Below are 16,575 nucleotides of genomic sequence, written 5' to 3'. Positions count from 1 at the left end.
GCTGCTTATCTCCACTAAAAGGGTTGCTCCTATAGGAAAAGAAACATTATATTTTTATATATATTTTTATATATATATTTTTTATATATTTTATTTATATATTTTTATATATAAAAAAATTTTTAATGCCTTCAAATTGCTCCCCACCCCTGGAGCAGTTCCTAACTCCTTGGATAAGCCAATGTTGGCAGATGCATTATTCCATACATAAACACAAAAAAATGCAGGCCTATGTTGATTGTCTGCTGGGGAATTCAGCTAACAGAGAATTTTTAGTTACAGTTAAATGATAAGTGTGACTCAGTTGTAAGAAGCTATACAGAAAATAACTTCAAACTAGAGCCTCAGTTTTGGAGCTTTAAACATATTTTATTCTTTGCTCAGAGGAAAGAGGTATCCCATGTTCAGGTTCATGTATTTTCTAGGTCGCTAAAGGAAGAAGGAAAAAGTATAGTTGCTTTGGTAGAAACTAAAGAAAGCATTGCTACAGGATCCCATCATAACATCACTGACTTTTCAGTGTAATTAGATAAATGTGGCATTTCATGTGTCACAATGCTGGGCACACAGTAGCCCCTTGATAACTTACACGTTGAATGAATAAATTATATGGAGCTAATCTGAAGTGCTGAACCTATGACATTCCAAAGTGCTATCCATACCTACCTTATATCAATACCTCTGGGATTTTCAGCATCACCAAACTTCAGAGACAACCTTAGAAAACAGAAACACAGTCCATCAAAATAGGAATAACCCTTACTCCACACTATACTCAAAAATTACCTCCAAATGGATCACAGGTCTAAATGTAACAACTAAAACTATAAAACACATAGAAGAAACATAAAATAACATTTGTGCAATCTTGGGGTAAGGAACAGCTTCTTGAAAAAATGTAAAAGTATGAACTATAAAAGAAAAAAACTGATAAATTGCACTTTATCAAATTTTAAAAACTTTTGCTCTTCAAAAGATACTGTTAAGAAAATGAAAAAGGCAAGTCACAGAATGGGAGAAAATATTCACAACACATATAGACAAAGAATTTGTATCTGAAATACAGAAATAGCACGAACAACTCAATAATAAGGAGACAACCCAACTTTAAAGTGTTCAAAAGACATGCACGTCACAAAGGAAGATATACAAATAACCAGTAAGTACATATAAAGGTGTCAATGTCATTAGTCATCAAGCAAATATAAAATAAAACCACAATAAGATGCCATGGTACAGTAATCGGTATGGTTAAAACTTTTTTCAAAAAAAAAAAACACTCTTAAGCTTTTAGTATCTATATTTATTCACATTTTCTGGAACATTAACACAAGATTTCCTGGAGAGGAGATAGATTATCACTAACCCAGAGCAATAACCACATTGGTTCCCCTTTTAGCCCAATTCTTCCCCTGCTGAAAGCCAGATGCCATCCTGCACATACTGGGATTTACAACACAGGTAAGGAACACTAAAATTATGAACCTGGGAGCTCATAGAGGAGACAGTGGTTCCTCCTTCAACTCCTGAGAGAAGGAGAAAGACATTTGCTTCCTTAGTGTCAGAAATTTTCCTTGGAAAAATAAAAGTGTATGAGTTTTATTAGCCTTTGGATGGGAGCAAACAGCTCACCATAAAGGAAACAAATGGGTGCATGTCTAATACCCATGTAGGTAAATAAAGTCTCCAAGGAGACGATAAGAAGCTTCTCTGGGTTTCTAAGCCCTGGAATATCTCGATGGTACTGAGCTTCATTACTCCTTGACATGTAATCACATTCCTCTGAGGAGGTACATCTCTTACTAACTCCAAGACTTATCTTTTAACCCAGGTCCGAGCAAAATTTGTTTAGAAATTGCTAACCATACAGAAACATAATAATATTTTCTCTGTAGTCCCACACTGATCATACCTAATGTTGGTAAGGATGTGAAGTAGCTGGAACTCTCATACAACGCTGGTAGAAAGGTAAACGCTACAACCATGTTAAAAAACCACTTGGCAGTTTCTTAATAAGCTAAACATACACGTACCATATGATCTAGCCATTCCAGTCCCAGGTATTCACCTAAGAGAAATGAAAATATATGTTCCTATAAAGACTTGTACATGAATATTTACAGCAACTTTATTTGGAAAGTTATCTAAAAACTGGAGGAAAAAACAAATTTCCATCAAGATAAATAAGTTGTGATATATCCATACAAAGGAATACTTACTACTCATCAGTAAAAAGAAATACACCTTTGACACATGCAACAACGTAGAAGAATATCAAAATCATTATACTAAGTGAAGGAAGCTAAACTAAAAAAGAGTGTACACTATACGATTATAGTTATATAAAATTCTAGAAAATGCAAACTAATCTATAACAATAGGAAGCAGAACAGTGGTTACCTAGAAAGGTGGGAATGGCAGAGAGATGGATTACAAAGGGGCATAAGGAAACTTCTGAGTGTGATGAAAATGTTTGCTGTCTTGCTTGTGATGACGGTTTCACAGGTATAAACGTATGTCAAAACTGACCAAACTGTATACCTGAAATATGTGCAGTTTATTATATTTCATTTAAATTTCAATAAGGTTGAAAAATAAGAATGGTGAAAAGCTAAATACAATTGAAATGGGAAAATGTGAGAAATTTAAATATATAAAGGATGACGCTGATATGTGACATTATGTCTTGAAGTTATAACACCTCAATATACATTATAAAAACAAAAAAGCCAAAGTAGATGGTTATAAAATGTCCAATTACAAATTTGAAAAAAATCACACAAATATAATCTCATCAATTTGGTCCCACTTATCAAGAAATAGAAATGTCAGTGACTGAGCTCGTTTATCTTCCTACTACTTATGGAGAAAGGGAAGGAGTATTTACAAAATTAACCATATTAATAAGATCGCTAAAAGAAATATCTTTATTTCCTAACATCATAAGCTTAGATACCTTAGAAGCGCTCATTTACAAACACTTTATAAGCTAATTTACTCGGTAAAGCAAGTTTTCAGGAGGATTTTTCTCTAACAATATTCTGATAATCTGTTAGAAATTACTGAAAATACTTTAAAGAAATGAAGTGCATTTCTTGGATTGTACTTTATAAATTTGACTGGTCACTTACTCTAACAGAAGTTCTCTAGTTCTTCCAAGGAATCAGAATAGCTTAGTTACTCACAAATTGGGTCTCCGGCTAATGAACTAAAGCTCCAAGCAAAGCCAGGCTGTGCCCACCCGAATCTCTGGTGGAGCAGCTCAATGGCCTCCATGCTTCTGATGCCCCAAGAGCTTTCTCCAGCAGTCCTGGTTTCAATGAAAGCTGTTAACGTGCTCTGCTGTGGAGTAAAGAACATGAGGCCCAATTTCAACAAAGCAAATTCAGCAATCATTCAGTGAGATTTTTTTATGTGCCAAGCACTGCACCACATGCTGCACCATAAAGGGGAAATACAACCTAGGGAGTCACTCAAAAAAGAGCTTCATTTACTCTTCCAAGCGCCCTACCCTCCCATGTTTAAAACAGATTCTGAATTCTTGAGACTTTAATTGCCTAAATTCAAAATACACACAGATGCTGGGACTATGCTCTGTTTGTAAGGCTTTCACTATTTAAAAAGACTTCTGTAGCAAATCTGTCTGCCAACAATTTGCCTTTCCCTGAACATTTTGTTTCCAAGCACTAAAATATGGTCATTTTTTTTTTTTTAAATCTGTGCTTTTGACCTTACATGGTTATGTCTTAGCTTGGGTTTGTTCTTTCCGCAACTCTCTTTCTGGTTCTTGAATGTAAGATTTCCTTGCCAGCACAACAAAGGCATCTCACTAATCTATGCAATTCACAGGAGTCAGGGACAGTCTCAGCAGCTGGTCCTTGAACGCCTCACATCCTCATGCCCTTGAAGCCTCCCCCTCATGCCCTTGGGTGGGCTCTCCAGGATGCCTGCACACTCACCTGAGCAGGACTCCAAAAGGTGGATGATACACGCTCAGAACTCACCCACTAGAATTCTTGGGCAGTGACAAAGAAAAATAAAAAATCATTAATTTGTGTATTATGAAAACCAAAGGTTCCTTAGGCTTCTCGACCAGGTAACTAGACACTGTTTTACTCTAGTTGTCATTAGTATCTTATACTTTGAGTAGCACTCGGCAAAGTTCTCATGCATACATTTCCTCATTTGATTTTCACACCCCAATGAGATAGGGCCAAGAGAGAGGAGGGAAAATGGCATTGTTAAAGATGTTTTAGACCCCAGCTCTATTACCATACAGGCTGTATGATCTTAGCAAGTTTCTTAACCTCACGAGCTTTGATTTCCTCACCTGAAACACCGATGATAACTGTACCTGTGACTCAGGGACTTACTCGCAATAGCATTGTGAGGAATAACAGAGTGGCTCCTGTTTATAAAGTCACAGAGCTCACTGGCAGAACTGGGCCTAGAAGCTAAGTTTTCATTCTTTCTGTCTCTAGGTTCCCAGCGATAATCAAGGTTTCTCAAGTCCAGCAAAAAGCTGTGGTGCCCTGATCTTCCCCACAAATTCCCTGGGGTCAGGATAAATGGAATCAAGCAGGGCCAGTCAGCCATGGACAGGCAAGACTATCCCCAGGCAATCAGCCTCTCTCCCCGCAGCTGACCACAAATAAAGAGCACTGTAGGGAATTAATTAGAGGCTGAGGAAAAAGTCCTGAGCTCTCAGCAATGCTGGAGTCTCTTTGATAGTTATGCTGTAACAGAGTAAACAAATCCGGGAGGACTCTGGATTTTGCTTACAATTCCCTAGCTCTCTGATAAGAGATAGTCATTCTGAATAGCAAGATGCTTACTAAAACTTGTAATGTAACTTGTAAGCATACATGAATATAATCCATTTTTTACCCATCATCAAGAATTTTTAAATAAGTTCGGAAATAAAAAAGTGTTTCCACCAAAGTATATAAGAATAATACAGAGAAACACACACACACACACACACACACACAAACACAGAGCATGTTACGGTTTATACAAAGCATTCTGTCCATCTAAACCAGGCCAGAACAAATGCAGAGCATCTTCCAAAAGCCTCCATTATGCCAACAAATGTTGAAAGCAAGGAGCTTTATAGAAAGCAAGTGGGACATGCCAGACTTCCTCCCTCTGGACCAAAACAAATACAAGCAAAAAATATTTGCTTGGATGGCTGAAAAGCAGAGAAAGGCACTGGAAATCGACTTCCTCTTCGAAAGGGATAGTTGTTTAATCTGCGTATCTCAAGTCAAAAATAATTATTCTAATCATTTTTTACATGTCCTAAAGAATTCTCTGAAATTTGGCCATTCAAAGGTACCCTTGCACATTTGCAAACAGGCAATGTTCCATAACTTCAGAACACTTCCTAGAATCAAATATCTGCCCTGGCTAGATGGAGTCAGCTTTCTTTGTTTCACCCACTAGAATATGTATGACTCTGCTCACCGATATGCAATTTCCTTCCTGCTGGGACAAAAGTAGTTTGACACCTCACATTTGGAGTTGACACAGAGCCTGGACTCCTTTCTCTTTCTCAGAACAAGTTTGGGAAACTTGATTTTCAGAATCCTGAACTTCCACAAAGTATTATAACAATTAGCTAAAGCGTTCAGAAGAAAATTCCTGGGGAAAAAAATAAGAAATAAAAAAAATTAATTTCTGACTTGACTTGTTCTTTCATTTTAGACGTTAGACATTTCCTCAGAAGTGTACGTCAGGGTCACGTACAAAGGAGCCTACTTCTACTTTCCGAAATGGCAGAAAACTGGACCACCCAGTTAATAGGCTACACTCGCCCTAAGGGTTTGCTCCGGCAAAGCAGTCAACTCACGTGGCACTTCCTTCACTGCAATTTGAGTTGCCAGCGCCCACTATTGCCTTCTGGCCAATGGCTTCATCTGTAAGGTCCAGCCAGGTCTGATTCTTAAATTTAATTGTTATTCTTTTGGCCCAAAAGAGAATGCAGGGAATTCCATCCACGGAGACATTAACCGGGCTATGATGGCTGAATGCATTCCAAGGTTCTTTGTCTAAATCTTTGTCTGCTCAGATTGTAGTTGATGAGCCTAATTAACCAAACAAACGAAATGTAAGATATGAATTTGTATCCATGGTACAAAAGGCTTCTTGGAAGTAAAAGAGCCAATTCAAAACCTGTTGAAACTCTACTAGCTCCAGAGTCCATGCTATTGTGGGGAAAAGATGGGTGGACCTATCAAGCCTAAAAATGATAGGTGTACCTGAAAGGCACATGAACCCAGTTCCACAAAGCACCAAAAATGTAAAGGAACAAATTATAAAAACAAACAAACCAAAAACCAACTTTGAAAGTAATAATATTAGCAATAATGACTTGAAAAAGTCACCAGTCACCATGCTGGGGGAGGAAGAGGGGATAAATAGGTGGAGTGCACCAGATTTTTAGGGCCGTGAAACTACTAGTCTGTATAATACTGTAATAGTAGATAGATATCATTATACATTTGTTAAAACTCATAAAATGTGCGACAGGAAGAATGAATGCTAATGTAAACTATGGACTTTAGTTAATAATGTATCTAGTGGATTATCAGTTTTAACAAATGCATCACACTAATGAAAGATTTTAAATACAGGGGAAATTAGCAGGGGTGGAGGCTGCAGACTGGAGAGGTATATGGGAATATTCTGTACTTCTGGTCAATTTTTTCTGTAAACCTAAAACTACTAAAAAAAAAAGTCTATTAAATTTTTTTAAAAATCCACCATGCCTTGAAACTAATGGTGGTAATCTTTTCAAAAAATAATATCATAAGAACCCAAATAATTCAGAACTTTAAATAAATTCATTACTATGTTAAACAAAGAAAACAAGAGGTTTCTGAAAATCAAGCGTAGTTCCCCAGACCATTAATGTCCAACAGAACTTCCTGTGATATTGGCTATTATGCACTGGAAATGTAGCCAGTACAATTGAGGAGCTTAATTTTTAATTTTACTTAACATTATCCAATTTGAATTTAAATTTAAATAGCGGCATGTGGCTAGTGTCTACTGTCTTGGAGAGTGTAGTTCCAGGTCATTTAATATACATAAACTAGCAAGGTATTCTAACCTTATTCTACATCTTATGAAACCTTTGCAGATTTCCAGGAAGCCCAAGACAATGCACTTCAGTATGTCACTCTGGAGATCATAAAGGCAGGTCTCTATCCGAAAGAAGATCCACTTATCTAAAGCAACTATTCCATACCAATTACTCCAGTGTAAACAGAGATAAAAGAGAAATTGAACAGGCAGCAGCAACCCAAGTTTACCAGTAACCAAAGTTAAACTGTTACTATAGTGATCTTATCTGGAAAGCAACAAAAGTAAAACTGAATATTGTAATGAAAATACTGTATATGACAGCAAGTGAAACTTTAGTGTTTTCTCAACTATAAGATTACCATAATACATTTCCTCACCCAAAGTTCAAGAATGTTAGTTATTAATAGAATTATTACTTATATTTTCACAGTGGCTCTGACCTGATTGAAATGTGTTTACTTTTTTTTATGATACAATCTAGTTTCCTAACATGTTCATACCTGTGTGATTGGTATTGTTGTCAAATCCTGCACTGGTTTCATACCTCCATTATTCTGTTGATCTGTCAAATAAAATGATATGAGTACAAAGGCTAAGTGTCATATATTTATTAATGTAACTGAGTGACAATAATGTGCTAAGCACAGGCTTAAGTCTCTTTTGGCTCATAATTTAGAATACTGTAGTTTAAGAGATTTTCACATCAGACTGCTGGTGCCAGTACTGGTGTTCAGGGAAGCCCATCACAGACAGAACCCTTCCTCAACCCCCCAAGGAATCATAAGGGAAATTACAAGTCTTACCATTGTTCATAACCACTTCTTTATTTGAAGATGTTGGAGCTGAAACTAGAAGAAACAAAAATAAAAAGATGCTGAACAAATATCTACATTTTAGATTTTATATGTAATTTTAAAGACATTTTGGTTTATTACATCTCAGAGTAGAGGAGCAGAACCTTAGCCTGTCAAAACTGTTCACTTTTGAATAGTGAATTTCTGATTTAAAAAGTAATACTATATATGTTCTTCAAAGAAAATAAGGAAAAGACTGAAAACTTTAAAGTAGAAAAAATGTTTAAATATCAACCCTAATGTTCATTCATTGAATAAACAATCTACTCTGAGAGTTTACTATGTGCCAAGCAGTATGCTAGACACTGAGGTTTAACCAAAAATAAATAATAACCAAATAACCAAATAATAAAACATAATAAAATATTTTACAGTGAAATTTTATTCCACATTGTACTGTCAACATATTAAAGCAAAAGTATTCAACCCTTTTTATTTAAAAAAAAGACAGACTCTATTGCCAAAAAGGTATTTCTGAAAATTATGAAGATATAAATTATAATAATATATCCTTCCAGCGTTTCACTCTACATACATGCATACACACCCTACACACAAATATAATTTATTTTTTATATCATTTAAACAGATTTTTATAAACATCCTGTTTTAAAGCATGTAATTTTTTTTACTTAAAAATATATCACAAGTATTTTCCGTTATTACATATTTTTCTGACATAATTTTGAATTCCATGTGGTATTACATCATACAAATGTATTAATTTATTTAACTAAAAACCTACTAAGTATTTAAGTTGTTTCCAATTAATAAACAATACTACATTGAACATTATCATGGATTATTTGTTCATACTCCTGAGGAGTTCCTTAAGATAAATTCCTAGAAGTGAAATTGCTATGTTAGAAGATATATACATCTTTTTATCGTGGAATATTGCAAACATATACAAATTTAAACAGAAAAATATAAGCTCCTTCACCCTCCCCAAGTACCTGTGCCCATCATCCAGCTTTAGTAATTATCAAGTCATAACCAATCTTGTTTTACCTATGTGCCCACCCACTTCCCCACTCTAGTATTATTATGAAGAAAATATCAGAAATTATATCTATTTAGGTATGTATTTCTAAAAGATAAGAACTTTAAAAAGTAACAGCCCAATTATACCTAGAAAATATTAATAATTCTTTAATATTAAATATCACATCAGTTTAAATCTCCAATTGTGTCAGGTCATAAAAATTTTTAGTTTATTGCATATTTTAAATTTTTCATAAGTTGTACCTGTAATATATGAGAATGCAGATCAAATTCTATATTTAGAGACTCCTATCCAAGACCTATATATATAACTATCATATAAACTCAACATTTTTACAATTAGAGAAATATATGTATTACACATTATTATCTATATGCAAAACATAATTTTGGATAAAGAGTTACTAAATCTATATTATAGTGAAATGCTTTAGAATTAATTATATGGAACCAATTACAAATTAAATGCACCATTCTCCTTGTAATACAACCTCTAACAGCTAGTGAGAAGTTCTTAAGATGATAAATTGATAACTATAATGTCTACTAGATGCTGTTAATAAATTCATATATGCATGCAATTATTTTTTCACTTTATCAGCTCTATTGACATATAATTTAAGTACAATAAACTGCATTAATCCATTCAATGTGTACAATTTGATGGATTTGGGCATAGACATATACCTATGACACACTGCCACAATAAAGATACAGAATATTTACATCCCACAGAAGTTTCCTCATGCACTTTTGCAGTGAAGAGATGTTTCCTCCACCTCAGCCACAGGCAACTACAGACTTACTTTCTGTCACTTTAGATTAGTTTGTATCTTCTCCAATTATAAATAGAAGCATATAACATATATTCTTTGGTGCTTGGATTCTTTCAGATTTATGATGACTAAAATTCACTGATGTTGTTACATGTATCAATATTTCATTCCTTTTTATTACTGAGAAATATTTCATTGTATGGATATACCACATTTTGTCTATGAACCCATTGATGGACATTTATGGGGTTTTGTGGAATATGTTTTTGTTTCTCTTGAATACATACCCAAAGTAGAATGGCTGAGTCATAATGTATAAGTTTGTTTAACTTTTAAACTGCCAATCAGTTTCAGCATGTGAGCTTTCCTGTAGTTCCACATTCTTATAACATTTGGTATTGTCAGTCTGCTTAATTGCAGCCACTCTAATGGGTGTGGGTTGCTATCTCATTGTAGTTTTAATTTTCATTTCCCTGATGGCTAATGATGCTGAGCATCTTTTCTTGTGTCTAATGGCCATTCATATATTTTCTTTTGTAAAGTGTGTGTTTAAAACTTTTTCCAATTTTTAAAAATAAGTTCATGGTCCTCTTACGAGTTGAAAGAATTCTTTGTATGTTCTAGATACAAGTTCTCTGTCAGATATATGCATTGAAAATCATTTTTTCCATTCTATGTCTTTTTCATTTTCTTAATGGTGACTTTCAAAAAGCAAAAGTTTTAACTTTCAAAAGTCTAATGAACTCGTTTTTCTTTTATTGTCCATTTTTTTTGTGTCTAAAAGAAATATTTCCTAACATAAGATCACAAAGATTTTTTCTTGCATTTTATCTAGAAGTTTTAAAGTTTCAGCATTTACATTTAGCTATGTGAGGATCAATTTTGAGTTGATATTTGTGAGATAAGGTATGTGTAACATTTTGAAGACTGGAAGAAAGAAAATGTCCTATAAGCTTCCAGAAATAAAAAACAAGAATCATGCAAGGATTCAGAAAATGTATTTCTTACACCCTTTCAAAAGCTAATGGAGGACATGCTCCACCAAAGTAAGGGATAAAACCAAGAAAGAGGAAAGCATAGGTTCTAATAAACAGTGGATCAAACTCAGAAGAACAATGAAGAGAAACCTAAGGATGACTACTGCACATCAGACCTAGAGAGAATCAATCCAGATCGGAGTAACAGGACAAAAGGGCTCTGAAGAAGGGAAACCTAGAGGGAGATCTCTACACAAAAGGAGGATCTGAGAGACCATGTTATATGTTAAATACTCTGTTGATAATAAAAGGAAGTTGTTACACAAAATCTAAAATGTATAAATTGAGAAATCATCTGCATATATCATTTAAATAATAATATTTAATACATACAGTGGTGGACTGTATGATTGTTCCCAACTAACTCCCTAGGAACAGCAATCCCAGAGATGAATATATCCTTGTCTTTGGCCATATTCCTTGTAGTACCTCCCTGTGGGGGGAATATTTCCTGCCCCATCATCAGGCTTGGCTATATGTCTTGGAATATGGGCCAATGGAATATGAGTGGAAGCAATAATGTGCCAGTTCCACAGAAGCTTTAAGAGACGTTACATGCGTCTGTCACCCCTTGCCCTTTTCTCTTTGACATGATAATGGCATGTCCAAATAGAGGCTGCTCTTTCAAGTCTGGGTCTTGAAATGAGAAGACATGGGAAACAGAGCTGGAGCAGGGCCATGGCAGCCCACCTGTAGCTGTCAACATGTAACAGGAATGAGAAATAAATGTTTGAGATTGTAAGATTCTGGAATTTTGGAGTTGTTTGTTACTAGATAAAAGCTGACGAAATAGGAGACAGTTTTTTAATAATTTATTATGTGTCTTGGAACCATTTGATTGTTTTAACCATGTATATGTATTACTTTGATAAATTTTTCTAATTTCTTCTTTTTTAAAAGGTGCCTTACTTTAAAAATTTATAAATTAGCATTCTGATTTATACTATGTCTCTTGTGAGTAGGGTTAGCATTAATCAGTCCTCTGAATCAAATCACACCTAGGAGCACTAAGAAATTAAATTTCCTGAGCAGCAAGCATGAGGCTCCAAGCAAAATAATCATATAACCACAATAGAGATATGCTTTAGCCAAAAGATCTCTACCTACCTAAACTCCAAATTCTATAGTACAAGTTAAATAGTAACTGAATATATGAAAGAAACACTAATACCCCAGAAATATTTCTTGAAAAGTTTCAAGCTTTCTAATATCACCATATACAAATAGATTTTTAAATTTTTTTAATTTGAACTTTATCAAAAAATCATAATTCATGATACAAGGTTAAGGATTCAATTTTAAAATGTTTTAATGAACAAAAACAGAAAATTGAGATATATTTTACCTAAATAAGATAATAATATATCAAGTCATTTGAAAATATCTAGTCAGCAAAGGAATTTAATGTTTACTGAATAAAAGTATATGAATAAATGAATGAGTTATCATATCATTAATATGTTTGGCTTGAGACTCTACTAATTAAAATTTCCACGTGTTCACTAATGAAAAGCTTTTAGCACACAAAATAGGCTTATTTTCATTTCAATGAATCTATGAAATTCTTTTTCAAATAAACTCTAATTTGCATAGGCCTTGCCCACACCCATAAGCCTAAACTAATGAGGTTTTAAAGGAAGCCATAATCTCAACCAAAGACAAAATACTGTACACATGCGTTTTCACATCACTACATGATCTCTGAACTAAAGTAGAACTAAAGGATTATCTGGTTAAAATTATCCATGTGAATAAACTAAGAAACACTGATTTTTAATGTAAAAAAAGTAAACCTACATTAGCACTAAAATATTCAGACCCTTTTCCAGTAAAAGGAAACTCTGCAATACATGAAAAGTAATCAAGAGCCCTAGGCTTGCAGTGGCTGGTGAAATATTTTTGATTTACCAGGTGTTCCATCATGAGTCTCCCAAGTATGCCTTCATGAAGATAAAGGTGAAGTAGCTCCTTCATGGCTCTGCTCAGGGTGAAGATCAGGTTCCTACCAAGGCCTACAAGGCCCTGAAAGGCCTCAGCCTGCTAGCTGTGCTCATTTCGCCTCCGCCCCTCTCTCGTCCAGCTACACTAGCATTCTTTAGTTCAGTTCCCTGAATGCTTCATGTTCCCTTCTTCCCTCATAAGAGTCTTAGCACCTGCTGTCCCCTCTACCTGGAATGTTCTCCATCCTGCCCTTCCCCCTACCTCCTTGTCATGTCCTCCATATTCTCCAGATCACAGCTCAAATATAACTTCCTCAGAAACACTGTCCCTAACTTTTCAGACTAGTTCAGATCCCCCTATTATATGTGTTCACAGTCTACCATACTTTTCTTTCAAAGCACATTTCACAGTTTATTTGTAATAATATCATTCATTTGATTAATGAGTACCTCTGCTCTAGATTTAAAGGTCCATGAGAGCAGAGACTATATCTGTTTTGCTCACTATTGTACAACCAGCACCTAGCACTGTGCCTATGTAAAAGTATCAAGCATTAAAAATATGTGTTACAGGACTTCCCTGGTGGCACAGTGGTTAAGAATCCGCCTGCCAATGCAGGGTACACGGGTTCGAGCCCTGGTCTGGGAAGATCCCACATGCCGCGGAGCAACTAAGCCCGTGCGCCACAGCTACTGAGCCTGCGCTCTAGAGCCTGCAAGCCACAACTACTGAGCCCACGTGCCACAACTACTGAAGCCTGTGCGCCTACAGCCCGTGCTCTGCAACAAAAGAAGCCACCACAATGAGAAGCCCGTGCACCGCAATGAAGAGTAGCCCCCACTCGCCGCAACTAGAGGAAGCCTGCGTGCAGCAACGAAGACCCAACGCAGCCAAAAATAAATAAGTAAATAAATAAATAAATTTAAAAAAGAAATGTGTTACATGCATAAATGAGCTAACAATTTAATGAACGAACAAACTCTGAAAGGCAAGTAGGAAATGGGAGATCACGGGGGGTGCTGTGTGAGAGGGAAAAGATTTCCTTTTTGTTTAAGTATAAACCCAATTTGAGGAAGGAATATGTAAATGAAGAGTGATGACCCCTACTTTCTCTAAGCTTAGGTAACATGTGTCAGGCTTAAAATACAATCACCCTTCCTAGAGACTTAAGAACCTTGGATTACTCATAGAATTGAAATATATTTTAAATTCCAGATCTATGATTTGAAAGAACATTCACAAAACAGCAACTGTTGTTTCCTTCATAATGAATTAATATGACATATTATTAGATCCAAATGATCATTGATTTGTATGATTTCTAGGGTCTCTTCTGGAGCTAAAATTATTTAAACCCATTAATCTTGCTTCAAAAACAGAATTGGGATTTTTACAGTTCTTGGTGTATATTTTACCAGTGTAATACACAAATCAGTCATTTCTGTATAAACCAGGTGAGGAAACATTACTAAGCTTTAACCACCTAAGGAGTATAGGTCACTTATTACTTGAAAGTGAACCTGAAGGAAAGCACTAACTGATTTGGAAACAACGTGGGGAAACAAATAAAAAATACCTGTACTTACTGTTTTTATTAGCTGATGACTTAAGAATTCCTTAACACAAGTTTTGGCAGATCATCCTGCTTGACACCTTCCTTTGTGCTCACACTAAATCCCCTGATGGATTTGTTGCGAGAGCACATAATGAGTAACTGGGGGATGTGACATAAGTTAATTGCTATGCAGATTTTGCATGTTCTTCTTTATATAGAAATCTCTATATGTTCCCTTACATGGCATGGAAAGAAGCCAAAAGGACAAAGGAAATAGAAATAGAAATTTTGCTTGTTAGTTTTAAATAGTATGTACTCCACACAATTACCGTCTCCTACCAGTTAAAATGATTTAATACCTGTTCTTTGGGGGACAGGTAACATATTTCTGAGGTTTTTAAATGTTTTCTTACTCTCTTCTCACATGAAAACAGCAGGAGAAACCAAAATTAACATTTACTTATAAGTATAAAAGAAACATGAACACTGCTTTGAGTCATTTTCTCATAGAGATATACTTTGATACATAATACAAATGTTTCTTGGATATTTTGAACAAATAAATTAACTCTTCTCTCTTATAATAAAGATTATATTTTAATCTCTTATTTATAAACTCTCATTCAATGATTTTAGTAGCTACCAAATGATCTAATCTAGTATATCCATTTTGAATTGTTAACAAATGTAGCTGTGCAACAATATAAAGAAATTACAGAACCACCTAATTTCATACTTGCACTGAAGTTCGCAGATGCATTATATTAAAAGATGTGCAGTTACTCACCTTACATTCTCCCTGGCAAGTAACTGGTCCAAGGTCAGTGAAAATCCCATACATAAAAATATAAGTGAAAAACTAAAGAAGATTTTTCTTCCCATCAAGAAATGAATCCGTTTTTTCAAACCAGGCACATCTGTTAATTCATAAATGCAAACAGAGCAGAGGCAGTATTTTTTACGCCTTGTGACTGACTAATATATTCAACCAATAAAAAGATAGCTTTTCCAGGATGTATTATGTGTGGGAGAGGGTGGAAGGAGGGGCCTGATACTGTTTAATTTAGAGTATGGAGTGAAACTAATGAGTCTGTTTAGGTTGTTTGATTATTCATTGCAATGAAAGATTATTAAGCTCTTTTTATAAACTGGCATAGTTTTGGTACTCTCTCAAGAATCTCATAATGCTTTTCAGGAAACAAATTCTCCTCAAAAATCTATGAAGTATACAATATCATATGCATTTTTCAGGTGAATAACTAAGTAAAACTCTCTGAGGCTAAACTAATTTTATGTATGTGTCCTAGAACACAGTTTCCTATTGAATTCATGACTCTCCATTTGCTGAGAAGCATGGAATGCAATGGTAAAGCACACTGGCTTTGGAGTCAGACAGCACTCAAGTACATTCCCAGCTCCAGCTTTTACTAGCTATCTGATATTAGGCAAGTTACTTTTCCTCATTTGCAGAGTGGGGACAAAAGTACTTAACTCAAAGAATTGTTGTGAAGATTAAACAAGGTCCTGAATAGCCAAATATACCTTGAGAAAGAAGAACAAAGCTGGAGGCATCACACTTCATGATTTCAAAATACATTACAAAGCTACAGTAATTAAAACAGAACAGTACTGGCATAAAGACAGACATATGGAACAATAGAACAGACTAGAGACCCTAGAAATAAATACATGCACATAAGGGTAACTGGTCAACAAGGGTGCCAAGAACATACAATGGGGAAAGGACAGTTTCTTCAACAAATGATGCTGGGAAAACTGGATATCCACATGCAAAAGAATGAAATTGGATCCTTATCTCACACCATACACAAAAATCAACTCAAAATGGATTAAAGACTTAAAACCTAGAAGAAAGCATAGGGGAAAAGCTTCAGGACATTGGTTTCGTCAATAATGTTATGGCTATGATCCCAAAGCATGGGCACTAAAAGCAAAAACAGACATAGGACTACATCAAACTAAAAAGCTTCTGCACAGCAAAGGAAACAATCAACAGAGTGAAAAGGCAACCTATAGAATGAGAGAAAATATTTGCAAAACATACGTCTGATATAGGGTTAATTTCCAAAATATATAAGGAACTCCTACAACTCAATAGCATAAAACAAATAACACAATTTTAAAATGGGCGAACGATTTGAATAGACATTTCTCCAAAGAAGACACACAAATGGCCAACATGTATATGAAAAGTGCTCAGTGTCACTAATCATCAGGGAAATAAAAATCAAAACCACAAAGAGACATCATCTCACACCTGTCAGGGTGGTTATTATCAAAAAAAGAAGTGTTGGCAA

The 16,575-nt window shown here is 35.0% G+C and overlaps 1 protein-coding gene across 1 annotated transcript in view; it reads right to left on the bottom strand.

Annotated features, from left to right (window-relative positions):
* The window catches only part of LOC103017232 (V-type proton ATPase subunit S1-like protein), a 43,447-nt gene extending 28,308 nt beyond the window's left edge, over nt 1-15,139 (bottom strand). The window contains 7 exon segments of the mRNA XM_057540353.1: nt 667-717; nt 5,852-6,062; nt 7,125-7,185; nt 7,590-7,651; nt 7,893-7,931; nt 14,941-14,948; nt 15,045-15,139. Of these exon segments, the coding sequence (XP_057396336.1) occupies nt 667-717; nt 5,852-6,062; nt 7,125-7,185; nt 7,590-7,651; nt 7,893-7,931; nt 14,941-14,948; nt 15,045-15,139 (527 nt within the window).
* Between the last annotated feature and the right edge of the window lie 1,436 nt (nt 15,140-16,575).

This window comes from Balaenoptera acutorostrata, chromosome 2, assembly GCF_949987535.1.
Source record: "Balaenoptera acutorostrata chromosome 2, mBalAcu1.1, whole genome shotgun sequence".
Classification (NCBI taxonomy): domain Eukaryota; kingdom Metazoa; phylum Chordata; class Mammalia; order Artiodactyla; family Balaenopteridae; genus Balaenoptera; species Balaenoptera acutorostrata.
This window is presented reverse-complemented; position numbering and strand designations above follow the sequence as displayed.